At 54.5% G+C, this 25,453-nt stretch overlaps 1 protein-coding gene across 3 annotated transcripts in view; it reads right to left on the reverse strand.

The window, feature by feature from the left end:
- Nucleotides 1-6,836: 6,836 nt before the first annotated feature.
- NF2 (NF2, moesin-ezrin-radixin like (MERLIN) tumor suppressor) overlaps nt 6,837-25,453 on the reverse strand; it is a gene marked incomplete at its 3' end in the record, with an annotated part of 72,345 nt that continues 53,728 nt past the window's right edge. The window contains exons 11-17 of one of the 3 annotated variants that reach the window (XM_082853423.1): nt 23,705-23,827; nt 22,824-23,041; nt 21,528-21,633; nt 20,927-21,054; nt 18,814-18,979; nt 17,372-17,416; nt 6,837-7,136 (exon numbers count right to left, since the gene is read on the reverse strand). In XM_082853423.1, the coding sequence (XP_082709549.1) occupies nt 17,381-17,416; nt 18,814-18,979; nt 20,927-21,054; nt 21,528-21,633; nt 22,824-23,041; nt 23,705-23,827 (777 nt within the window). Of the gene's footprint in view, nt 7,137-17,303; nt 17,417-18,813; nt 18,980-20,926; nt 21,055-21,527; nt 21,634-22,823; nt 23,042-23,704; nt 23,828-25,453 lie in introns of those variants that run through there. The other 2 variants (XM_082853422.1, XM_082853424.1) reach the window with 2 other exon arrangements.

Raw genomic sequence — 25,453 nt, forward strand, 5'->3', positions numbered from 1 at the left:
GGTGGGGCTCCGGCTCCCAGAATGCTGCCTTGCTGGGCCTCTCTACCCGACGCCCAGTACGAACTGGTTACAGCAGAGCTTGGCAAATAAGGGCACTGGGGTGGGGGCGGCCCCTGGAGCCTAACGGCCTCCTGGAGGGGGCAGCGGGGGCGGGGCACGCCTGCGCCCCCTGAGAGCTGCTCCCTGATCCCCCTTCTCGGCGTTTCCGGGGACCTTCCTATGTGGAGCGGGGAGCCCTGGCATCCCCAGCCACTCTCCCCTTTCCGGGGGGGAAAAAAGGGGGGAGGAGAAAAAAGCTGTACCGATACTTCGCGAAAAAGCTGTACGGATACTTCGCCGCGTGTGCAGCTCAGAATAGTAATGTGCTTTCTCAAGGCAAACAGAACTCCCCAGGTGTTAATGCAAATTCACTCCAGTTAAGATGAAAGAGGGCCGTTTCCCCCTTTGCCGGCTAATATGAAGGACTTAATAGATTCTGCCTCAGGAACTCGGCTGGGAGCGGAAGGCTGGGGGAGGGGTGTAGGCGTGGACAAAGAAGGCGGGGTCCCCGTGGGTTTTAGAGCAGAGCACCTGCCACAGCAGGCCTTGCCGACGCGCACTCGGCTGCCCCAGCCACCACCTGGGCCGTCAGGAGCTGGACCTGCTGTCGGGCAGGAGGCTGTGGGGAAGCCCAGGTGGCAGTGCCAGGCCCCTGCAATGGTGCCCACTGCCCTTCACATTAACTCGGGAGCTGGCACCAGAACTGCCACTTCCCAGTTTGTGCCAGAGGAGACTGGGGCTGGGAGAGAGGATGGGGTGAAGCTCGCTGGCCCTGCAGGGTGCCTGGTTCAAGACCAGCTGCACCGCGGCTGTCCCTGTGGTATCCTGGGTCTGTCTTTTTCGGCTCCCTGGAGGGTGAAACAGACCAGCCTGAGGAATTCTTTTAGAAACATGACATTCGTAGACGGCTGGAACTGGAAGAGGTCTGGGTTCCTCTGGTCCAAACTTGACCTACAGCCGAGGACAAGAGTGGAAGGGACCCTCTCAAGGCCACACGGCTGGAAGCAGGGAGGTGCTCTCCTGAAGCGCAGGCTGGACCCCGACAGGCCAGGGTGGGACAATCAGTCTGGGTGGCTCTGCCAGCCACGGGCCCCTTCCTCCCACGGGGGGAGCCCTTCTCCAGCCCAGACAATCCCAGACCACTCCAATTCTGCACACGCATTTCCCTCGGAATCACCCTCCCCTGGAAACTATGCAGGGCCAAGCTGGGCCGTTGCTGGGGAGGGTGGAGGGGACTGGAAGGTATCTCTGGATGAAGGGAGCTCCAGCGGGATGGTGGGCAGGAGAGAGGCTGTCCCCACCGGTCCACTTCACTCGTTCTGGATTTAACTCCAATCCACTCTCGGGTAAATCGCACAGCAGGTACCTACAAGGAGACACCTCAGCAGCCTTCTTCGATTTTGTTTACTGACTTAATTCCTTCGGATCAAAGGCTGCCCCTTCCTCCCTGAGCAGGCAGGCAGGGGAATTACATTATTTATATTGAAAATGGGCAAGATTCCATGGGGACTTCTTCCTTATGCCTGATAAGAGAAAATTAGGTCACTGCCGTGCCCGTCACCGACCCTCCCCCCCAGGCCCCAACCCCCCGCGTCTGCAGTGGGTTTTTATGGTCCAGGTGCCCACGGGCTCAGGGAGCTGCTCCCGGTGCAGGGCCAAGGGCTGCCCACCCAGCCGCTCTCCCACCCTGAGCCTCCAGTAAATTATTGACCAGAGCAGCAGGTATTAATGTGACAAAGCCAGGCAGCCCCAGCCTGGGTTATCTGTCATCTCCTGGGCTTTGCAGCTGGCACTGGGCAAACACAGTGAGGACAAATAGGCCAGATGCAGGTAATTAAGCTCCTGGTACAGGTGGAGGGATGGGGCCCATGTGGGGGCCACAGGGGGGGCCTGGTCCCTCTTGACCTGGGGCTTCCTCTGGGTGTCCACTTGCTTTTTTTTCTGCTTCCTCCTGTAAGCCCCCCACCCCTCCAAAGGAAGCATCCAGAGAGAGTCACCTTCCCCTTGTGGCACTGGGCTTAGAGCTTCCCAGGCGTGATCGATCCCCACAAAACCCTGTAAAACTCCCCTTTTAGATGAAGAGATTGCAGTGCCCAAGACTTAGGTGACTTGCCTAGATCACATGGCTGCTAAGTGACTGAAACCAGGCCTTTCTGAGTTCCAAGTTGGGGGCCCTGAGCCCCTCAGCTATGTGGTTTCCTTAGCCCTCCGCATGGCTGGGTGTAAAGAAAAGATTTCATGTTTCTTCATGTGTACTGCTTCTGTTACTTGTAAATAACGGTGGTACTGCTACACATCCTCATCTCTTTTTCCTTAGAAATCTGAGTGTTTTTTGTGTCTGTTCTTCATGTTATCCTGACAACATCTCAGAGGTACCCAGAGGCATCATTGCCAACCCTCGTTACAGAGGGGCAGCCGGGAGGCACAGAGCAAGCATGCAGCTCCGGCTGCGGACCTCTCCAGGAGATGTCTTGATTTCTTTGGCTCAGAGGCAACATGCCAGGTGCTATTCTGGGGCTACTACCCCAGTGGGAAATGGGCATCAAGTGGGAACCAGGAGGGGACCCGGTGGGGGTTCTTCTGAGTCAGCTCAGGTCCTGGCAGTGCTGAACAGCCCTGAGCCTTCTCCGTGTAAGCGAGCTCTGGACTCCCTGCCAGGGCCGGGACTGTGGCCGCAGCATCCTGCTGTAATGCAGTAATGACAGGCTGCCAGGGAGTCCCGCCGCGCCCCGGGAGGGGAGAGGAGCGCTTGGCCTCTCTCAGCTGCCTGGGCTGTCTGAGACAGAGACGGAGAACACACAGACGACTCGACTCTCTTCTTCAGACGCTCAAGAGATTAGATTAGACATGGTTGCAGCAATCTTCTCACCGATACCTTTCCCCCCAGAGTCCGGCTGCCAACTCATTGTTATACGTGGGTGGCTCCCGACCCACTCCTCCAAAGCGAAGGCTTCTGGGGTGGGCAGCCCTGGGGACATCTGCCAGGTGCTCAGCTCAGGCGAGGACGACAGAAAAGGATGAAGTGCTGGCAGGAATGCCACTGAAGGACCTAATGGGGCCGGGCTGCAAATGCCACAATTAAACACCCAGGTCCGGCCTGCAGCTTTGGGCTTACAGCACGGTCAAAACAAACTAAAAACAAACCAAAAAAAGCAGAGGAGAATTCAACCTGTCTCCCAATACCCAAATATCAGTATTATTAATTCTAACCCCACTGAATGGAGCCCTTGGGATCTGTGAGAGCCTTACTATCTCTTGGGGGTCAGGAGTTGGCTTTTTAAAAAAAAGTCAGGTAAAAATATTGTCTGGACAGCTTCAAATGACCAGTATTTATAAAGTATTTTCTCTAGCTTGGACTACGTAGGAAATAAAACTATTTCCAATCACTGAAAATAACATAACCTACATTTAAGAAATGCAGCAGTTCCTGCACACCTGAAACTAACACATTGTAAATCAACTATATACTTCAGCTAAAAAATAAACGCAGCAGTTTCATATTATTCATCTAACAAAAAGTTGAATTAGTTACTAATTCTATACATTTAAAAGTAACAAAATATTGTTTAAAAACTTCAAAATTCTCGTTTTACAACTTCATATCTTTCCAAAATATATAAAAAGCTGGTTATATTTAACTCAAACTCTTGGAAAGTTTTGTGTACTTTGATAGGCAGCCCTGTGGACCCTCAGAAGTCCTGAGAACATATTGTGCCACCTGAATCTCTATTTTAGGTTGCGTGATTTGGGATAGAATTATCCTATAGTAGTTTTGGTCTTAATAAAGGACTTTCGTTGACTAAAACAATAAAACCAGCAAAAAAACCCCAAAGCTCTGCAGCGGTAGTTCCCAACTCCAAGTGTGAATGGCATGTGGCGCTGTGACCACAGCAGGGCCTCATCTGTCCTGCAGGCTGTGCCTGGGCCCCCAGTGGCTCTGCATGCTGCCCACGCCCCATCTTCCAGAGCAGGAGTGCCTGGAGCGATTGCCCAGTCTGGTGCCCTAGTTTTCAGGTCTAGAATTGAGGACAGGCGAGGGGTGTGGGAAGGACATGGAGAGACTGGGACCCAGTACAGGGCCTGCCTCACGGGAAGCACGAGGGGTGTCCTGGTGAAGGCACAGTCGCGGTGCTGTCGTCAGCCTGGAAAAGGGGACCCTTTCACCACCAAAGACGTGGGGCTGGAGCTGAGGTCCCGGACATCAGGGAGCCGCCACCCCCCAGCCCCAGTCACCACTTCAATGGCCAGAGCAACAAGCAAACTGAGGGAGCCCAAGACGAACTTTTTACAACTTAGAATTTTTATTAAAACAATCATTTAAATTACAACAACCCCCCAGAATAGAAAATAGCCTTCCCTGGTGTGGCCCTGACAGGAGGCCCCATAGGAAGAAGGATGGTTTGAAGTCTTTGAAAACGGGTGGATGGAGCTTCCCTGGAAGCCCAGAGGGGCCAGCCTGGTCCCGGGGCGGCTGGGAGAGGCCATCTCCCTGCCAAGGCCGCCCCCTCCAGGGGCCTGCAGGCCCCAGCCCTGCCAGCAGGCGAAGCTTAGCCAGTCGCAGGTTGTCAGCCTCAGGACTTGCGGTTTTGATTTGAAAGAGAAAAGAAAGGGAGAGAGAAACCTGTCCCCAAGACTACAGAACGCAATCACTCAGGAAGCGTTAAGTAGTGCCGCGGGGTGCTGTCCAGCAGGGCCTGGTGGGTGCGCAAATAACTGTGAGGACAGCACAGGACAGAGCCGCTGGGGCTGAGGTGGAGCCTAAATCAGATCAACGAGGTGCCCTGTGTGGACCCGCCAGGGGCTGCCAGCGCAGCCTCGCTGAGTGTTACCAGCACGGTGCTTCTGCCCAAGGACCATCAGGAGCACTTCAAAGGAAACAATCCGGGCAGGGCCCTGCTCTCAATGGAGGTCTGGGGCTTCCTTACTTAATAAGACCTAAGCTCATTCACTTACAAATCACACAGTCACCTCGGCCATTGGCACACGCCCTGAAAACCAAGCTCTGCTTTCATTCCTTCTTCCACTGGGGCTCAAGATATTTCTGAGGGCCGCCATCCTCTCCGCCTGTTCATCTCTGGGAGGTACCTGCCAGCTCTCGTCCCCAAGGAGAGCTGCCTTGTCCCTGCTGGAGCCAGGCTCTGCCGGCCCTCCAGAGTCTGCTCCCTCCACAGCTCAGATCCCAGCCGGCTCCCCTGTGGCTGCATGGCTCGGCATTTCCCAGACTTCAGACATACACACAGCAGTTAAATAATAAAAAAACAAAGCCTGACAACATTTTTATGAATGACCACCATGCTCTGTGCCCACAGCCACTGTTACAGACTAACTGTGCAGGTTAGGGATGGGTGGTGAGCCTGAGGAAACAGCCTCACAACTGTCAGACCTTACATTACAAACGCGGCCGGAGGAGCCCCGCCGGGACCGTGTCTCAGGGGAAGAGGCCTCGGAGGGACAGAGAGACACAAGGGAACATTCCAGCTACAGTCATTCATGCTTAATGTCCAGATTCGGAGTCCCACCCTGCATGTCCTGAGGGGCTGGGGGGACACATAGGGCTGGCTTACACCGTGCAAGGTGACCCAAGAAGGTGGCGGCAAGCCCAGGACACCACTAGGTCAGCTTGACCACGGAATTTGGCAGGATCTCTGCGAGCTTCTCAGTTTCTCAAAACCACACAGGATTGCCAGAAGCCACCTCTGCCCTCAGGAAATCTCCAGGCCCTCCCACGCCTTCATTTAATACACTTCTTTTCACTGGTTAGCACTTATCCCCGGCTCTGCACAGCAGCCTCATCCGAAGGATGTGAATGGCCTGGTGGGTCACAGCAGCACCACCAGCCATGGAGGAAGAAAGGGCAGGAAAGCGGCCCCAAACCAAGGAGTGAGTATGGGCCATGGGGTGGCTTTGTGACCTGCTGCCACCCGGCATGGCCGGGGGTCGCGTGTCAGCAGGTGCAGAGCACTGACTGTGAGGGGTCACCTGCATCCCCTCCCTCACATGGCCCAGGGGAGAACAGAAGGCGAAGGGCTCTCAAGGAGACGAGGGCAACAGCCAAGGAGGCCCAGGTACAGCCATGAGGGGGAGAGCCTTGATGGCGTGTGGCCGGGAGGAAAGACCATTCAGATCAACGAGGCAGACTGGGGCCAGTGGAACTGGGTGTCGGGGCCTCAGAGCCCTACAGAGACCCCGGTCATGGCTGGGCTGCCAGGTGCTGACTAGAGTGACGGGGAGCCCCCCCACCCCGCCTGCCACGTGCAAGAGAGGCTACAGTTGGAGAGGGCCCCGCCTGCCTCCTGGACCCTGGTCTGAGGTGGCAGAAGAAAGGCAGCGAGTGTTTTGTAGGGTGCAGGTTCCTACACGGCTCTGCTGGCCTCCCAGGCCCTCTGCTGGCAGCCAGCCCTTCATCACAGCTTCTGCCGGGTCTTCCCCCAGGCACAGCTGCCTTTCCCATTCCCCACCAGCTGGCAGCCAGAGCGCTAACTCAGGGGTGCCTAGGCCGAGGACCCATCGCCTGGCTCGCTCTCCAATGACGTGTAGCAGGCAGGTTGCTGTGGGCCTGGGCTTGGGCGGCCACACTTCTTCCCATGCCAGTTCCTCACCAGTGAAGGAGATGAATTTTCTGGAACCCTGGGGGAGGGGGGATGCCACCAGCCTTCCGGTCTCCAGGGGGCCTGTGTACTTCACTTCCTACAGCCACTCCCCAGACAGGGCTGGGAGGTCAGCAGTGGACAGTAAGACACACACCCCAGGGTGCTTTGGACGAAGGAAGCACAGAATCCCACATTAGATAAGGAAAGGCAAATACTCAAAAAAATTTAAAGACTCAGGTCAGGAGAACTAGAACCCCAAGAGAGATACTTCTGCAGGGTCATAGTTCAAGGCAATTGCACATGAAGGGGGCTGGGCTCTCCGCTCAGCCAGGAAAAGCTCCAGAGCTCCGAGGAAGCCCCCATCCAGCCCGCCCACGGATGGCTCCCTCGGTGTCAGGCCCATCCCATCGGTGCTGCAAGCAGAAGTGGCCAATCCTCGGGTGGCTGGGTCACCCGCTAGAGCTCTTCAAAGAAGGCCACTCGGGACTTGGCGCTCTGCAGGGTGAGCTGCAAGGAAGCAGAGAAGAAAGTGAAAGGGGGGCTGGCTTTCAGCTCTTTCACGACAGGATGCCCTCCTGCCTCCCGGACTAAAGTCAAAGGTGGCTGGGAGTGAAAGGGAAGACGGTTCAAGGAGATGTTCAAGAAGCTCGTGGTCAATCCCAAGTAAGTTTCCAGATTTGCCCAGGAACTCAAATTAGGAGGTGACAAATGAGGACGTGCCAGGAGGGATGGCTGGTGGGCAGAAGCATGTCAGCAGGAAAATGTCAACAATGTCGCCTTTTCACAGAGGGCAGGGGAACCCTGGGCATTTTAATAGATTCTCACATCCCCGTCTACAAAGGAGTCTCTAACGATGCCTCTTGTTGTGCTGTCCGTGCTGGTCCCAGCCTGGGTGCTCATCCGCTCCAGGGCTCGAGGGCCAGCTCAGCAATGCAAGTGTCTCAGTCCTCATGCCCTGGGCACGCTGCTCGGGCAAGGAGACATGGCCTCGGGCAGGGCAGGCCTGTGTCAGGTGAGGAAGAGCTCATCCTTTCCACTCCTGGCTCCCCAGGTGGCCCCAAAGCAGACTTGCCCGTGACCTGGCAGCTGAGAGGGGGTTTCCATCCACAAACTGGGAGGCAACTGGCTTTCCAGGTAGGGCTGGTTTAGGCAGGGAGGACGCAGCACATGGGGCGGTGCTCTGGGCAGAAACTGTGAGGCCTTCCCAGGAATGCTGTCCTGAGCGGCACAAGCTTGAGAAGACGTGGAAGGGAGAGGGAGGATCGCCGGTGGAGCTCTCTGATTGGCAGATAAAGCACTAACTAGGGTTTGCGACCTCCCGGGCTGCCAAACCCCAATCCCCCAACTCGGGAGGTCCCTTCCCAGGATCTCCCCAAACAGAAGCATCTGGCATGGGCGCACCCCCAGTGCCCTGCTTCCTGCTCTACTCCTGAAATCAGTTACTTGGGTGAGACTGTGTGCCCCATATCCAGCTCTGGGATTTTGCTAAGGAGTGTCTTCAGGGAGGGGGACACAGAGTGCGTACTGTTCATCTTCATACCCTCAAACCACTTAGCTTAGTGCTTTGCACACAGCAGAAGCTCAGTTTGTTGAGTGAATAAGATGTAGGTGATAACGATAACGAAATGGTGAGATGCAGGGGAAAGTCGAGAATTCCACCTGGGGCTGAGAAGGCCCAGGCGCTAATTCTCCGTCACCACCTCGCTGTGTAGCCTCAGTGGACACCCTTGACCTCTCTGAGCCGCTTTTCTCTGGAGTTAAACCATGGGGCCAGGCTAGATGGTCTGGCCCATTCCCTCGACCTCTGGCAGTCCCTGAATCCAAAGAGAGCTTGGCTCTCCACAGGGTGGGGGAAGAAGACTCCAAACCAACCACTTCACCATCAAAGACACGCAGCATCAGTACACTCAAAATGAGACAGCTTGAGAGCCAGCTCTTTAAATCCTGCCAAATCTTTTGGCCTTGAAGTTCCTGACTAACAAGCTAAATGCAAGGAGACATCTGAGCTCTTTTTTTCAGTGGAACCAATTTCAGAAACCCTTTGGAAAGCCCAGCTCCAACGGGAGTGGAGAAACCTTTCATTTCTTTGCTGAAAAGGAACTCCCTCTAGAAGGATGGGTTTCTCCCTAAACACAAGCAGAGGAGACGGGCCGGGAGTTATGTGCTCTGTGATAATGGGAACAAGGATGGTAACTGGGGAAGAAAGAAAGACAGCCAGAGAGCCACCGGGACAAAAAGGCTCTTGGGGGAAAGTGAATCAAAAGGTGTGAAACCCCGTGTCTCCACTCGGGTTCCTCCCACACTCCCGGGGAGACCTCAGGCCGGCTCCTCACGGTACAGGGGACCTGCAGGGGACGGGGCCTCTGCCGCAGCCCTTCCTTCCATACACTGAGTCACTCACAGGCACGGCCAGACTGACCAACCCAAAGCCCATCTGGGCGGCTGGGTGGTCCTGGGCAGGTCACTGACTCCGTCTGGCCCCAGTTCCCACCGAGAAGCAGGGGTGGTGGCAGCCCCTGCCTCGCAGGGTGACGTGCGGAGGGACAGAAACTCTACAGAGCGCTCGGTGCCGTGCCTGGTGCGTGGTGAAACGCTACAGCTGGTGTTACAAACAGCAGTGTCACATCGCCCCTCCCCCAGCTCCGACTCCTCTCCTTCCAGGGGGAGCAGGGCAGAGGGCAGGTTTGGAGGGGTGAGGGCGAAGGCAGGGTTCACAGCCTCTGAGGCAGGGAGAGCAGATGCCCCCAAGAGGCCTGGCCTCTTCCCCAGGCACGGAGCCCGGGCTGTGGGGGCTTCTGAGAGCCTCCTGCCTGTTTGTACAATGATGGTTCCAAGAATTGCTGGATCCTCCTACCGGAGCTGCGTGCTGGCTATCCCCTCGAGGTGCCAGTGGAGGGTTTTGGCAGCTCTGGCAGCGCCAGACTCCAGTCACTTGAGCGTGTGCTTGTTGGGAGGCAAAGCCCTCTTCGGGTGGGCAACACACTGCCCTGGATCCCAGCCCGCATTGACCTCCTATCTCACAAGAGCAGCAGTCGCACCCCAGCCCAAGGAGAGGTGCGGTGCGAGATCGAACGCTGGCCGTGCAGAAGCAGGAGAGCACCCTGGACGCGCAGCCTCGGCAAGAAGACAGTACCATGGTCTCCAGGCTGTTGGAGGGATGGGCAGAGCCACCGGACGGAGGTGGCGGACGTGGCTGCTGACACCAAGGGCACTGGAGCGTCCCACCTCGGCCCACAGGCAGACCTGGCTGCCCCGCCCCCGCCTTTCACCCTTTCTGTACAGTTTGTGGTGGTTCCAATTCCAACAGGAAGCCCGTCATCAGAGGATAATCCCGCACGAGCTGACTGGCGCGGCCGGAACCCTTCCTCTGCCTGCCCTACCTCCACAGCGTCCCTCATCTCAGGCATCAGGACCTGCTCATGCTGGAGCACAGGCCGGGGAGCTGGGCAGTGAGGACGGTCCGTGGGGAGAAGCCTGGGCTTCTTTCTTCCACATGGGGACTCAAGCCCAGGGGCAGGGAGGTTCCCCCTCAGGCACTGCCAGCTGCGCTCCCGGCCCGGCTCCGCCCCACACCCCAGCCCTCCCCTCACCTGTGGGATCCCTTACCACCTGCTCTTTCTAGAAAGCTCACTGTCACATTTACCGTGTAGCCTCAGGCAGGAGGTATCCGTAAAGGAGGAGGGGAAGGCTTAGAGGAAACAGCACAAAGCTAGCCCTTCAAAAAGGGAACGGCCTCTGCAGGTCGTCTTCGTAGACTCCTGGAAATCGGCTCACAAGCATCCTGGATTCCCGCTACCCTCTCCTACCCCAAGGTGTCCAAGCCACGTCAGCATTCGGTACACCTTCCTGCTCAGGGACGGGCCTGGCTCTCCGCACAGCGTGGCAAAGGGACCACAGAGATGATCCACCACCCTGGGCCTCACATCCTGCGGTGCCACACGGTGAGAGCCGGAGTCAGCCGCGAGGGCCACCCACCACCTGCAGCCCCTTTGGTGATCCAGCAACACCTGTCATCACCCCAGACCCACTGCTTGGGGGGCAGCACCTCCAGGACTGGGGCGGTGCCATGGGGGACTCCCCAGGTGCACAGAACGTGGCTCTACGACCACGCTGCCATGCTGGGCGGACTCCGAATATCAGCAGGTGGTGAAGCAGAAAGGCCTCAGTAAGCAGACAGACAAGCAGGGCCTCTTGGACAGTGGCTGCCTCATTCTGGGACCTGTCAAGTCTGGTCCACCTTCTCTGAATCCTTCTGAGGACACGCGGGTAGAGTTCTGCCCGAGCATGACTGGTGGCCACGTCTGCCCCGCACCGTCCAAAACTCCCCCTGGGTCCAGACAGAGGCGGCCAGGGAGTCCTGGCGGCCGCATCCAGCCCCTCCGGGAGCTCTGCACCCCACGTTCCTCTCACCAGTTCCCTGAAGATGACAAAAGAACATGAAGTTTCCTCACCAGGCACGGGACTGACCCGCTTCTCTCTTGCAGCTGTCTCCTCACATCTGATTAAAATCCGCCGTGTGAATAATACAGGAGGAATTAAGTTCTCTCTTGACTGAACCGGCTGTTCAAGTCTGTCACTAATCCAGCTCCATTCTGAGGAGACAAACTTCCTCTTCTTTCTCGGCTGCATATCTGTATGGTGTGGTTTTTGTCTTGGGGGCGCTCTGGCCCACCTGTGGCCTGGCCCCTTCTTCCTGCCCAGCCTTGATAGACACAGCCTGGCAGAGTTCCCCCACAGCCACCTCCCCATCACACTGCCCGTTGTTTGTGACGGCCACCAGGCTGTGCAAGGGCAGGACGGGGAGCCTTCTGGCAGGGCGAGACCTCTTCACACCACCCGAGCTGTGTGCAGTATCACCGAACAGACACCTCCACCAGCTAATGAATCAGATTCGGGAGACACTTCTGTCTCCTTAAAAAGACAGAAGGCTGGTTCCTCCAACCCTAGGGAAGGACTTGGTACCCGGCAGCCTCTCCTGAACCCGGGCATGCAAACAATATGCAGACTCACGGGCTCCCACTCACTGGGCGAGGGTTTCAGGCAGCCCGTCTAGATACAAGGACCTGGCTTGCCCCTGAGAGAGGGCCCCAGGGTGTAGAGACAGCAAGCCTGGAAGCACGGAGACCAGCACCAGGCTCGCCGATCCTTCCTGGCCTGCTCTGCAGTGAAGGCTTCCAGCTACGAAGCTCCTCCGGCCTCACTCCCAGGAGTGCCCCCTGCTGGAAAACCACAGCCCCAGGCTGGCTGCCAGCTCCCTCCTTCCAGCTCTCCTCCAAAAGTCCTTTTGAGAGGGAGTGCTTCCCAAAGTGAAGACAGAATAACTAAATGTATTCCGGCACAGAGCCTGTAGCAGCAAGGCTGTTTGATTAAGAATGAATTACACTTTCATCAGCACAGAGAAATTGATTCACAAGGCCGCACTGTGATAATCTTGTTCCTAAAGCAAAAGGGGGTGGGTGGGACACAGAGCCACTCCGGCTATCAATGATGAGAGAGAAGAAGCTCTACAATTAAGCTGGGAGAAGAAAACTAACCAGAGCGCCAGGATTCCACCAACTAGTCTCTGGGGGCCTCACCTCAATCCACTCATCCCCAGGGGGAGAAGAGAAGAAGGGGTGGGGGAGCGTCTAATTCATTTTAAACAAAAAGACCCACAACGCTGAACCCATTTTAGATACTAACCTAATAACTCTAGGCGCTGAGACTCTGCTTGTCCCATAAAAATGCAGTGGAATTGAAATGCAAGCCCTAAAATCATGTTACACTTCCTCTCAACCACTACATATTGAGAATGAAGGAGCGGGGGAGGGCGCAGATACAAAAGGACAGGCAGATTCTCCACCAGGAGCAGGAAGGTGACAGCCAAATCCAGCAGCAGCAAATTCCAACATAATCTCTGGTTTGGGGTGTGATAAACATTCCCCTTCCAAATCAAAGCTGAGGGAGCAGGGCCGGTGAGGGGGGATGGCTGCTATAAACGGGTCAGATTAAGCTATTCAGCTGTCTTGCTAGTTGACAGCTTGTACCCAAATACCATCTGGTGGTGTGCACGGGGAGAGAGCTGTCCACACACTTATCCCTAAGCAGAGGTAGGATGAAGGGCCGAGTCCACCACAATTAACAAATCCAGTTTGGTATCAGCTACTGTATCTGCTCTAGAGAGAAATATGCCTGGGAAAACCCAGAGGGTGCCTTTGGTTTACTAATCCTTTAGGGACCTAAGGTGGCAGGATGATGCCTGGAAACCGGTATCTGCCCATGTCTCAAGCTGCCCGTGTGATGCTGGCAGGGCCTCACTTCATTCCTCCAGCTGGAAAATGGACGAATCGGCCTGATTCACCTCGCTGGGCAGGGGGAGGCTAACTGATGGGCACAGAGCACTCTGAACGAGCACCTTCGGGAAATGGGGCAGATAGACCGATGTCATTTCAAATTGCCAATATCAGAAGGGAAATCACAGCAAGGATCATAAGAATAGAACCTCGAGCCTGCAGAATGAGTTTGCATCCCGACTCTTCCCTCCCGCTGTTGCAGTGACAAATCAGGTGCTGGAGGAATGCTGCACTGAAACGTATCTTCAGTGCTGAGGGACCAAATGAGATGTCTTACTGCATCCACTAAGGCCCACTAATGTCCTCAGACACTTCCAAATGGTGGTAAAATACCCTAGAAGGGCGAGGCAGGTTTTGCACACTCCTCAACGCCTCCCAAAGGGCAACTGCTTGACCAGGTAAAGTCCACCGACCAAAGGGAGGGACTGGATCGTGGTCTTTTGGCCAAGAGGCTGGTAGAATCTTCTACCTAGGGAGCTACCAGGAACAAGCAAGAAAACTGGAAGCGCTCGACAGTTAAGAGGAGCGTGGACATTCAGTCTGCGTGAGGTGGGAGTGGCCTTCAGGGATGAGCCCAGGCTTCACGTCCAGGAGGAGGGTGCCCCGAGACCAGTCCATGCCTGCGACGCCTCCCCCGAGCTTCCCACGGAGCCAGTGCCCTCGCTCCTGTGTTCTTCATCCACACCTGGTGCCTCTGCTGACCCCTGCTCCCCACACCACTCCTGCTCCCCTTTCTTCTCCACCCTCCCCCCACCACATCTGCCCTGTTCTCACAAAGGGAAAGTTCTGGAGCCAGGGAGCCAAGGCAGGGGACGCTCCACCAGACATCACAGGGTTTCCGAAGCAGGCAGAGCCCTGTGGGTCCCTGAGCGGGGTCTGGGGGTGCTGAATGTGTTCACCACACGGGCAGCGCAGCCTGTGGAGCTGCCCCCGTCCAGGCAGGCGATGCTGATGGAGGTCACAAGGGAGACCTGACTGGTTGCTTTAACTGTGGGAGACGCCTTTCACGCTTCTTCACCCTCGCCCTGTGATTTGTCACTTCCCTGGTGTTTTAAGTGCTCCACTTGACTCGGCCAGCCCTGCATCTCCAAAGGGAGTCCATGCAAATTGAAGATGACATTGAACTTTTATGTCTTCCCGATCTGAGAGAGGCGGCTGGAGCTTCAGATAAATGTCGAGGCTCCTCATTCCTGCTCCTCCACCAGCGGAAGCCACAGCTAGACCTCGATGGTTCACACCATTTACGAAAAAAATAAGCTTTCTAAGCTCTATGACCCACAGGATTTCTCATTTGTCGACTGCCTTTGAAATCCTGTGCTTCTTCAGAGACCACGGGCACAAAAAACAAAGACAAGTTTCCTGGCGCTCATACCAGCCCAGAATTGGGGAGTGAAGCTGTCCCTTGAGAGGGGATGAAGGGTGCGAACGTGTTGTCACCTCCAGAATGTGCTGCCCAGCTAAGTCACACCTGGCCACCACTCACTTCATCAGTGCAGTGGCTCTGAAGGCAAGAGGTTCAAGCCCAGGACACCGTGTCCCCCTCCCCCAGCCTCACTGCCAGACCCCACGCCCTCGCTCACAAGACCCAGAGTCCAGGAATACATGTCATGGTCACTCCCCCCGAGAATGCCACAAATCTACGTTCCCAAAGGCAGCTTCTGATCACTAGCGCCGCTTGGGACTCAGATGCAAATGCCAAACCAGTTGTACTGATTATCGATTGGGAGAAAATTGAAATGTGGAGTTAAGATTAGCAGGAGCAGAAAAATACAGCCTTGCAAATCCAAATCAGATAGTACAGTCAGCAGAGTTCATTCTGGAGTTTTAAAAGTTTTTACCTCTAAACACACGGAAACTAAAACACTTACTGTATACGCGTGTCACAAGTTGTGCACGTAACTGTGGTACGTCCCTCGGCCCAGGCTCACAAGCAGATTTGTTTCTTTATATAATTTTAAGCACTCGCTGAGTCCTTACAGTGAACTCACTAAATTCTCATAACAATCCTGGGGGGGAACGAACTGTTTATTCCCTTTTTACAGGTGAGGACACTGACCCTTAACAGAAGGTAAGAATTTTAGAGATAGTAAGTGGCAGAGCAGCGGCAACCCTGGTGAAGAAAACTGGACTGCCTCTCAGCATTCCCATGTAACCCGTGGGTAAACCCTTGTAATTAGCTTAAGTGTCACTAGCCCTGGAAGGTCCTGATGAGTCAGGGTCAGACACCGGCCTCGAGGTGAGGCAGGAGAGGACAGACAGCAAGGGGGAGGAGTACACCCGGATCACGGGAGGTAGCAGAACCAGTCTTTCCTTGAAGAAATGTATGATCAAAAGACATGAAAAACAAAACAAAAATCAATGCAGGCTGGTTTGAACCAAGATTAATGACAAGTTTCAGGACAATGGACACTCTCCAGTGCACCACCGGTCTGCATTTCTCATCCCGGACTTTCTAGATGGAGCTGTGCCCTTGACATTCTAGGCGCCCACACTTCAAAGCCCGCCGTGGTATTTCTCATCAGCTAGGCTCACTTCAGCCCAGACCACAGCAGGCACAAGGCCAGAGCCGCCCCAGCACAGCAGGTGACTGGCTGTCAGGCTTGGTCACTGGCCACAGGGACCACCAAAGTCGAGAAAGTGGAAAGTGCATCCAACTTCACGTGTAGCAAAAGCTGCCACTATTTAATCTGGTGATACTAAGTCCAGCTGTCTTAAGAGCCAACTCCATTTTATTAATCCTTGATTAATCAGAATTCTTGATTAACTGGAACTTGGCAGAATACTTTGAAAACAAGTTCACATCAAGACACTAAATAAAAAGAAAAAAAAAAGGCTTCTGTGCATGTCCTAGGAGCGGTACACATTTGACTACAAATCAAACATCATTTGTCTATAATCACAGCTCAGTGAGAACTGACGGTCAGAACTGGGTTCCTGAAGAATTTAAGCGTCTGAATCATTACAGAAAGAAGAGAGATGAAATCATATCAAGGTAGAACAGGACGGTCACATGCAGAGAATATCTGACAGCACAGACTAAGACAAAAAGGGACTTCCTGCATGCCCCTGTGCTTGCCACGGGGTCCAGGAAGCCACAGTGGAGCCGCCCCGGGGTCCTCTGGGTGCCACGGGGTGATCCCTTGAGCAGAGGTGCCACCCGGCCCGCCCACTCCGTGCTCTTCACACCTGCCCGGCGTGGAGCATGCGCCGCTTGGTGCTGGCGTGTTCAGTGCCAGCGTGCGGTATGAAAGCTGAAGAAACAGGAGCCTGCTAAACAAAAGTGTCACACGCAAATTGTGGTTCACGCCATGGGTTCCTGGAACCACTGACAGATCGAATCCATCTTCTAATGAGATCCATCTGGGACTTTAATAGCAACCACAAATAGGACCTATCCTATGCCAGATCGCACTGTTTCGCACAGAGCTTCCAATGGGCTTATTTTATTCTAGGAGCAGAAAGCACGGTGAGGACACCAAAGGACACATCCCATGTGACTGTCAGGTGTGGGTGGGCTTGCTGGCGGGGGTACTACTGGGGAGCAGGCGAGGAGCAGAGGCAGGATGTTATTATTGTGCGTAATAAATTCTCTCCACTGCCTAGGCCTGTTGGGAGAATAATGAACTGTTGCAGAAGGAAAGCAGCAATTATTCAATTAATTCACTCCACGAGCACTGACTACCCGTCTGCTGGGTGCCCGGATTTCTCTGTCCCGACATGAGTTCACGCCGACTGCGACCGTGCCCCAGACTACGGAGAAGCCCAGGCAGAGGTGGCCGTTAGTGTGCCGGCGAACAGAGAGTCCGCTTAGCCTGACTGCATATCAGACCCCTGTGTTATTGGTTTGCTGTACTTGAAAAGAGAATAGATGTGTACAGAAAGGGAGGCTCTAGAGGAAAATGAGGGAACACGGGCAGCCCCTTCATCCCACGACCAGAAGCCGCCAGGTATGACTGCGGGTCTTCAGAGGCTGTCACCACATGAAAGGTCTTGATCTCGTTTTAAAGGCACCAGTCTTAAGAACACCCAAATTGACCCCGTTTCCATGCTAGGGTTATTTATCTAAGGAGTACGCCACCAAGACAAAGGACTTTAGACAGACCTGACCGGACAAGAAGCCATGACCTTCCCCAGCCCGACAACGACACAAGATGAAGGACGGCTGGTCCTACAGCCCCAGGACATGCTCTTCAGAATGAGGCAGCCTTCTGGACCCTGGAGGCTGTTCTGGCCCCACAGGGCGGATGCCTGCTCTCAGACTCGAAGCATGCTGCGGCCAGTCCCCAGGCGCCACCTGCCCTCGGGAGGGCTCGGCACGGCCCGGGGACAGAGACAGGCAAGCTCATGCAGGGGTTAGTATCACAGAGGTCAGTCCCATCACCACATACAGAGTACCTGGGAATAACCTACTTTGAGGGCTCAAATGCAGATAGGTCTTCTGCCTTGGGCTTGAGGCTAAACCAGCAAAATAAAATGAAGAAAAACAAAAACATACCCTGTGATATCAACAATGCCACACGTGCCATTTGCAAAATGCTCAGACAGGCCTGAATTGTGACAAGTCACTTCATTTGTGTGTTTTTATGGCTTGGAAATGGGTCTCCCCAGCTTTCAGCACCCCAGGGCCCTGTGGTCGAGGGCCCGGCTCATGGAAGCAGTGGCAAAGATGAGCCTGTGCCCGGCGCCCGGGGGAGGAGTGGGTCAGGGAGGGGTCCGAGGCAGCTCCTGTGAGGCCCAACTGGCTCACTGGCCCCGTCATCCTTCTTTCTCTCCGCTCACTGGCTGAGGCCTCGCTCCAGCTCCCCTTTGTTAACTGTTTCAGAATTTGGTTTGGAAGGGAAACCCGGTAAGTTACAGAAGCTGGAGGAAAGAAGAACATGGACTGTGGAAAGGTCTCTCCCTCCAGGTCACGCTATTAAAAGGAATTCGCTACTCGGTGCCAATACTAACCGGAGTCAAGAGGGAGGATTCAGGGCTCCCGACTGTACCCCTCAACGATGGCAGGTAGATACAGATCTCTTGAAAACAGACAGTTCTCAAACTGGGAGATCAATTTAAAGACTACGCTAAAGCGTACAAAGTGAAACACATCTAACTATCACCATCTAAACTCAATGAAGAGCCTTGTCTTACTGACCCCCCTTTTACGGGTGTTAGCCTGGTCCTGGGGGAAGAGACAGGAGCTGACATCACCTGGCAGGAGAGAGGACCTTTCCGCTTTGCCCAGCGTAAGAGATGTACACTCTTGGGCTGATAGTTAGTATGGAATTTAACTTCCTCCAAAATGCTGAAAGCTCAAAATATCCATGGAGAAAGACATGAAACTGTTAGCAACATAAATGAAGTCTCATCTCTCAAAACATTAAGGTTCTTCTAGATACTCCCTTTCAAGTCTGAAAAAAGTTAAAAATTCAGAATTTGGTTTCTAAATCAAGAACAGAATTTTACAGTCCTTGCCACTTAAAAACGCAAAACGACGAGAGGGAGAGTCCATTCTCAACAGCCTCCCTTTCATTTTGCTTTCTCATTAAGTAAGGCAGCTCCCTGGGCAGAACTCCCCTTGGCTTAAAAGACAGAATTGCTTTACTGCTAAATGATGGATCAAAACCTGTCCTGTAACCGTGATTCATTTCATCAGAGCTTTTAACACAAGCTCCCCTTCCATCGAGTCAATGGATTCACAGACACTGGCAGATTAAATTCCCTTTCTGGCGTGAGTCAAAAAATTTCCTCAACTAAGTACATATAAAAAATGACAACAGTCTAATGACTCGGCTACTGAGGAAACCAGGTGCCAACCTCACATTTCATTAACAACTGTCCTAATCAGCAAAAGACAAGAGACTCGGTACCTTTTTAATGGTATTGTGTTTGCTGCTGGTGCCGCCCTGATCAGAGTTCTCGTTGTGCAGAATATCTAAGGCCGTCTCCCTCTCTTTGAGTTTCAAGGCCTCGATCTCTGTCTTGAGTTCGTTGAGCTGCTCCTGCAGGTGCTTGCTCTTCTCCATATACTCCACTCTGCCAGAGAGAGGACAGAGTATCATGGGGTCTGGCAAACAGTGAGGCGCACCGTGGCCGAGAGGCTCCAGACCCACACGCTGCTTGGCCTGGGACCCAGGGTCTGAGCCTGGGGTTCACATCTCTGCTTGGCCACTCGCGGGCCATGGGAGCTTGGGCCAGTCACTAAACTGCTCTGCATCTGTTTCCTCATCCATAAGATAGGGGTAACGATCACAGGGCTGTGGTCGGGATTAAACAGAAGGAAGTGTAGGAAAGCCTCAGTAAACTCTCATACCAGTTGTAATGGATAACAGATAGTTTTTAGTTCTACACAGAAAACAACACAAGAAACAAGCCTCCTGGCATCCAAAACAATCTTGTCTCAGCCCTTCTCGGAGAAGTAATTCCATTCTAGTGACCTCTTCTGATAGGCCATGGCCACATCCCTACTTGTTTTGGGACATAATCTCCTAAAGATGACAGAAGCTCACTCAGCAAACACCAGGAATAGAAAGATGCCCACACCACCTGCAAGCACACATGGTTATCTATGAAGGAAGCCATCCTCAGGGTGGCCAGCTACACGGGCACAGCCAGGCAAGCTGGGCAGCACAGACACAAGGGACCTTCTGCAGTGATTCCCACGCACGGGTGGTGCCTGGTGCGCACAGGTAATGAGTAAGAAAACATAAACTGTGAAAAAGCAGTAAGCAGCCTCACCCTGATCACACAACCACGTACTGCTGAGCACGCCTAGAAAACGGTCATCACACAACCGTGTACTGTTGAGCACACCTAGGAAACAGTCACACAACCGTGTACTGCTGAGCACACCTAGGAAACAGTCACACAACCACGTACTGCTGAGCACGCCTAGAAAACAGTCACACAACCGTGTACTGCCGAGCACGCCTAGAAAACAGTCACACAACCGTGTACTGCTGAGCACACTTAGAAAACAGTGAAGGGCAGAGGGGACTCCACCACGGGTGGAGGGGACTGCGGCTGCCACAGACAGAGACGCTGGGTCCCTCTATCCTCAGGACACGAGCCTAGAGAGCCTTACTGCCCAGCCTGTGGCTGCCCGTGCTGGACACGGAGAGGGTTACCTGAGGACACCAGACAAGGTGAAAGCACATGGGCCGCAAAGTCAGACGGACGAAGCGCTGAACCCCGGATCTGTCCCTCATCAGCTGTGGGGTGCTGGGTGAGCTCCTTAAATGCTCTAAATCTGGGTTCTCATTTATAAATGGGAACACTAAACCTACCTTTGAAGTCAGTTGGTGGGAACGAAATGAGATAAAAGATAAAGGACCCTGTCACCCAGGCACCTCGTGCCTGGCAGCTACTGTGACATTTCCCTGCCCAGCCATGGCACAGATGGCCGATTTACCGACGGCCCTGATTAGGGGACCTCGGTTAGGTGCCCTGTGCAGTGGGGCTCCCTTCCATCTCAGAGCCACGTCCCCTGACCATAAAGTGAAGGAGGAAGACAGCTCAGGGCACGCTGGGCTCAAAGTGCGGATCCCGCAGCAGGGCTGCTCAAGATGACTGTAGCCCTAGCCGTTAGCCCTCCTCAGCCTTGAGCTGGAGTTTCTTCTCTCTCGCCCTTGTTCTAGACATGGGACCCGCCACAGAGCTCAGCCGCCAGAGAACACAACTAGGAAACGTGTCGCATCACCAGGTTAGAACACGACCACCATGGACCACCACGTGAACAGCGGTCTGACTGGCTTGGAGACCTCTGACAGCCAGTCCTAGACTTCAGGTGAGCTCTGGAGTCACTACAAACTCCGGATCACCAATCAAGTGTCATTTTTATCCTGGAAGATGAATGCTGGTCTGTCGCCCTTCATTTCCAATTAGGAAATTCCTCTCCCAGTGGGTGAGGACAGAACAAACCTTTGTAGGAGTTAGTGCCAGGCTGCCCACGCGGGGCACAGGGGAGGGGAGGGGGCTCCGTACTTTTCTTTCTCTATCTCCATGGAAAGCCGCTTCATGTCAGTATCCTTGAAGTCGAAAGACAGGCTGTCACCAATGAGGTTGAAGCTTGGTATGTCAGGAGGCAGCGGGGCTGGGAGTGGGTTCATAGGCTACGAAGGAGAAATCTGATTAGGAGGTTCGGTTCCACAAGAACCGAGGGCACTGTTGCGTCAACCACCCACCCCTCCAGAGGCCACAAAGGCTCTGGACCCAGCGTGCCCACCCCTGAAGCAGAGAGTGAGGCAGTTAGATTTGTTTTGAGGACTTTCTCCTCCCAGATGAGAGGGTCATCTAAAATACGGCCCCAATCTACTTCTCCCACCATCTGCCCTGTAAGATTGTCAATGGTATCATTTATTACCCCTTGGACCACTTTGCTTCCCACCTCTGTTACTTTGCTTAAACCAAGTCACCTCCCTACGTCCCATCTCTCTTTCAAGGCCCTAGAACATTCTGCACCATTCGCTCCACCATGCGTTTGCTTAACAGTCGCCCTGAAGGCCCCACCAGGGGAACCGGAGGGCTGGGAGGGAAGGGACCGCTACGAGGTGAGAAGCAGCGCGGCTGGCAGCCCCAGGCTCACCGGGTATGTGGGCTTGGTGGTGATTTCCAGGAGCTTCTGCTTGGCTCTTCGCTCTGCCTCGCGGGCTTCCTGCAGGTCCTGCTTCAGCTGATCTGCCTCCTTGGCCCTGCAAGGAGAGAAGGGGCCCTCAGCTCCACAGAAGATGACAGGAGGAGGAAAGAGACCCCTCTTCCCCCTTGACCCCTGGAGAGGAGGGAGCTGGATTAACCCTGAGGGTGGCACCAGACCAGGCAAACAAGCACGGGGGTTGGGGGGTGGGGGAGGATTTACATGAAATCAGAACTTCTGAAGCAGGAACAACATTCCCAGGTATTGTTCATTTCAACTGATTTCCAGTTTAAATCAAAACTGGGAGAGCAGTGAAGCAGGTGGCCAGAAGAGTCAAGGATGAACCTTTGCAACTGGGGGAGGGGGAGGGAAATCGGGGGAGGGGCTAGAAGCTTCCTCTGCTTCTTTCTGGGTGAGAGTGGGCTGGGCAAAGGTGTCATACTGGATCACAAAGGGCAGGATGTGAAAGAACTGATTCTTCACGACCCCCAAGTGAAACAACCTCCTCGGGCAGGAAGATAAGTATGTCGCTAAGGGCCTCGTGCCTGGTCAGGACACTGGACCCAGGGGACCCAGCCCAACACACATCATTCACGGGGAAGTGACCGCACATGGAAAGAAAGGAGCCTGGGGCAGGGCAGGAAACGTGGAACTGTATTCCCAGAATGACACGCAAAGAATGGAGAGGAAACTGGAGCGACTGCACCCTGGCAGTGAAAAGCCAAATTCAGGTGTTCTAAACCCACAGACCGAGTGCTGCGAGGAATGAGCCAGGGCTGTCTGACGGCTGTGGAACCAGCACAGCCCAGAGCCTCCAATTGTCTTTGAAAAGCACAGACTACAGTCCCATCCTTCGACCTGGTTGTGAGCCAGGGCACCCTGCCCTCCCCTCCCATCTTCAGGGAAGCGTTAAAGGTGAATAGCTGCTGTCTCCCCACACACCCCTCAAACCAAAAGGGAAAAGAAGCACATTCTGTAAATGTCAGAAGAGCCTCCTCATGTCTCCTCAGCTAACAGCAGCCTGTGGACAAGCTCGATGGTTTTCCTGCAAACACGAGCATCACAGAGACGGGGGCTCATCGCAAAGGCACAGCCCGACCAGAGTCCACTGGACAGGAGAACTGCGCCCATCCAGCTCCAGCCCCACCGGCCTGTGCGGGAAGGAGCCTCTGCCCCTGCCCGGGAGACGGGTCAGCAGCTGCCAGCAGGCTCTGCCCCAGCGCAGGGCCTCCCCGCCCCCATGCTGACCTCCTCTCGGACTCCTCAGCCATCTTCAGCGCCAGCACTTCGGCCTCCAGCACCTTCTGCTCCATAAGGCGCTTCTCTTCCTCCGTCCGGATGGCCGTGGCCTTGATGCGCTGCATCTCCTGTTCGGCCTCTGCCGCCTTCTGTGCCAGGAGCTTTGCCTCCTCCTCAGTGATTTGGGCCTTTTCGGCCAACAGGTCGGCTGTCTCCTCGGACCGCATCTGGAGAAAAGAGCGTGCTCAGCGGGAACAGGAGTCCTGTGCCTGTCATCCCGCCCCGATCAGGCCTCAGACACTCAGGTCAGCAAGGACCAAGGTCTTGGACTCCTTGGGGCCCTGCCACTGAGTGTCCCCAAGCCACACCCTTCAACTTCTCAGAAGGCCCTTCAGGGTCCCTCCATGGGGACCCACTTGAGCTGAGGCTACACTTTATGAGGGAGAAACCCAACTTAACTCTGTCCTTTCTCTTTAAATAAGTGCTTCAAAAGCACGGGAGACTGTGCCCTCTGGGGACGTGTCACAATGTCTAGAGACATTTTTGATTGTCACAAATAGGGGAATCTAGTGGGCAGAGGCCAGGGACACGGCCAACCAGCCCTCAACACACAGGATGGCCCCCACCAGGGGATGACCTGGCCCCGAGGTGGGGCAGGCCAAGGCTGAGACACCCTGCGGGAAAGGCGACCCACAGTGAGTGGAGTCTGCCTGCACTTGGAGGTTGAACTCAATCTAAATCTGCTCCTGGAAACACAGGCGGAGAGGAAGACAATAATTTTAAGCCAAAATGTCAAAGTAAATGTGCCTAATCTGTGGTCCTTGGGGGCCTAACTCCAGAACCAGAGGGAGTCCGAGTAGCCTCCCAGGACCCAGCCCCTTGGAAGTCACCAGGGCTTCGTTGGCCATCGTCGCCTCTTCCTTCATCTGCAGCAGCCTCCTCTCCAGTTCGTCCCTCGTGCGTTCAGCCTCCTCCCTCATCTGTTTCTCTCGAGCGAGGCGCTGCCTCTCCATCTAGGGGGAATGAGCGGCCGCTGGTCACAGGGCCCATGACCTGCTGTGCCACAGATCTGAGGACAGCCAGTGCCCAGGGTCTCCCCTCTGGGGACCCTTTTCTTCCCTGGACTTTAGGTACCAGTGTCGTTCTCCTCGTCCACCACCCTCCATCCTTCTAAACCAGCTCTAGAGTGGAAAGCCGTGCTCCTTGAAAAATCATCTAGTTGTAAATGAACAAACAGCAGAACACGGAGCCAGTCTCCACCTGGATGTACGGGCGCATCCGTACACGCTGGGTACGGAAACAGCTACCTGGCCAACGTGCCTGAGACCCCAGTGGCTCTGCCCTACAGCTGACAGGACACAATGCAGGCTCCTTCTCCCCAAGGGGCAGCTCCAGAGATAGACCACGTGTCCCTCTCCACCACCGTGAGCCCCCGTGCCACTTCTTATCCACACGGACCCATCCCACACCTCTAATCTCATCAACAGTAGCTCCACTCTTGCCTCTGACCCTCGGAGAAGATGGAATCATCCGTGTGATGCATCAATAGCTCACACATCGTATTTCACAGCAGGAGGCGGCGGCAGCCAGGCACAGACCCCCACAGCCTCAAGCGAAAGCAACTCCTGAGCCAGGCCTGTGACAGGAGGGAGCACGGGGGGAGGAGTGAGGACGCGGCCCTGATCCTTACGGCACCAGCACTAAGCTGCTGCCGCCTCCCTTGCCTTCCGGATCACTGTATTAATTGGGCCACATGCCGAGCTTAATAAGGGGAACAAGCAGAGGACAAGTGCTATTCTCTGTGATCCTAGGGCTCTAGCTGAGTTCAGAAAGCAGGAGCCAGAAGTGACCACTGCACTATTTTCTTCCTTAAATAATTAAAGCACATTTAATTACTTACTTCTTGCTTCAATCTTCTCCCAAACACAAGATTTTTAAGATTGCTGCTTTTTCTAAATAGTAAGTCAAAAAAACGCATTGGGCCTCAAAGGAATAATGCAAAGACAAGCAATAAAATACAGTAAATTTTTCTCCAGTTTTCCTCTTGCAGGTCAATGAAAAGCTTGGCCGATTTGTTCTCTAATTTCCATCATATTACAATTCCCATTAGGTGGATGACTAGATCCCCATTATCCTCCACTTGAAAAAAGTCTACAATCCCCTTCTGCTCTCAGCATTGCACCCTCCCTGAGACCTCCACCCCAATCATAAGGGACCTCCTGTTTGCAAAGCGGTTTCAGCTCACAAAGACCTTCAGGTACAGTGTGTCCTCTGATCTGAGACACAGAGGAGAGATACTTAGCTCCACTTGACAGATAAGAAAACCGAGATCTGGAAGGTAAGTCAATCACGAGGGTCACATACTAAGTTTCACATCTGGCTCCAAGGTCAATGTCTGTACTGCTGGGCCATGGAGCCCCTGACCTGTGGTTGCCAGATGCCAGGAACGTGCATCTGCCATCCTACAGGCAGTGCAGGTCCAGGGGTGTGTTCAAGCTACTCTCTGCCAGCCTGGAGGCTTACACACTCCTTGCCGTGATCAGATCTCTCACTTCTAAGCTTTCCTCTGCTGACAAAGAGGTCAGAGAGGGCTCTTCTTGAAGTTGCCACTATGACCCTGTGCTGGCCCAGGAGCATTT

Source organism: Leucopleurus acutus (assembly GCF_964270905.1).
Source record: "Leucopleurus acutus genome assembly, chromosome: 13".
NCBI lineage: Eukaryota > Metazoa > Chordata > Mammalia > Artiodactyla > Delphinidae > Leucopleurus > Leucopleurus acutus.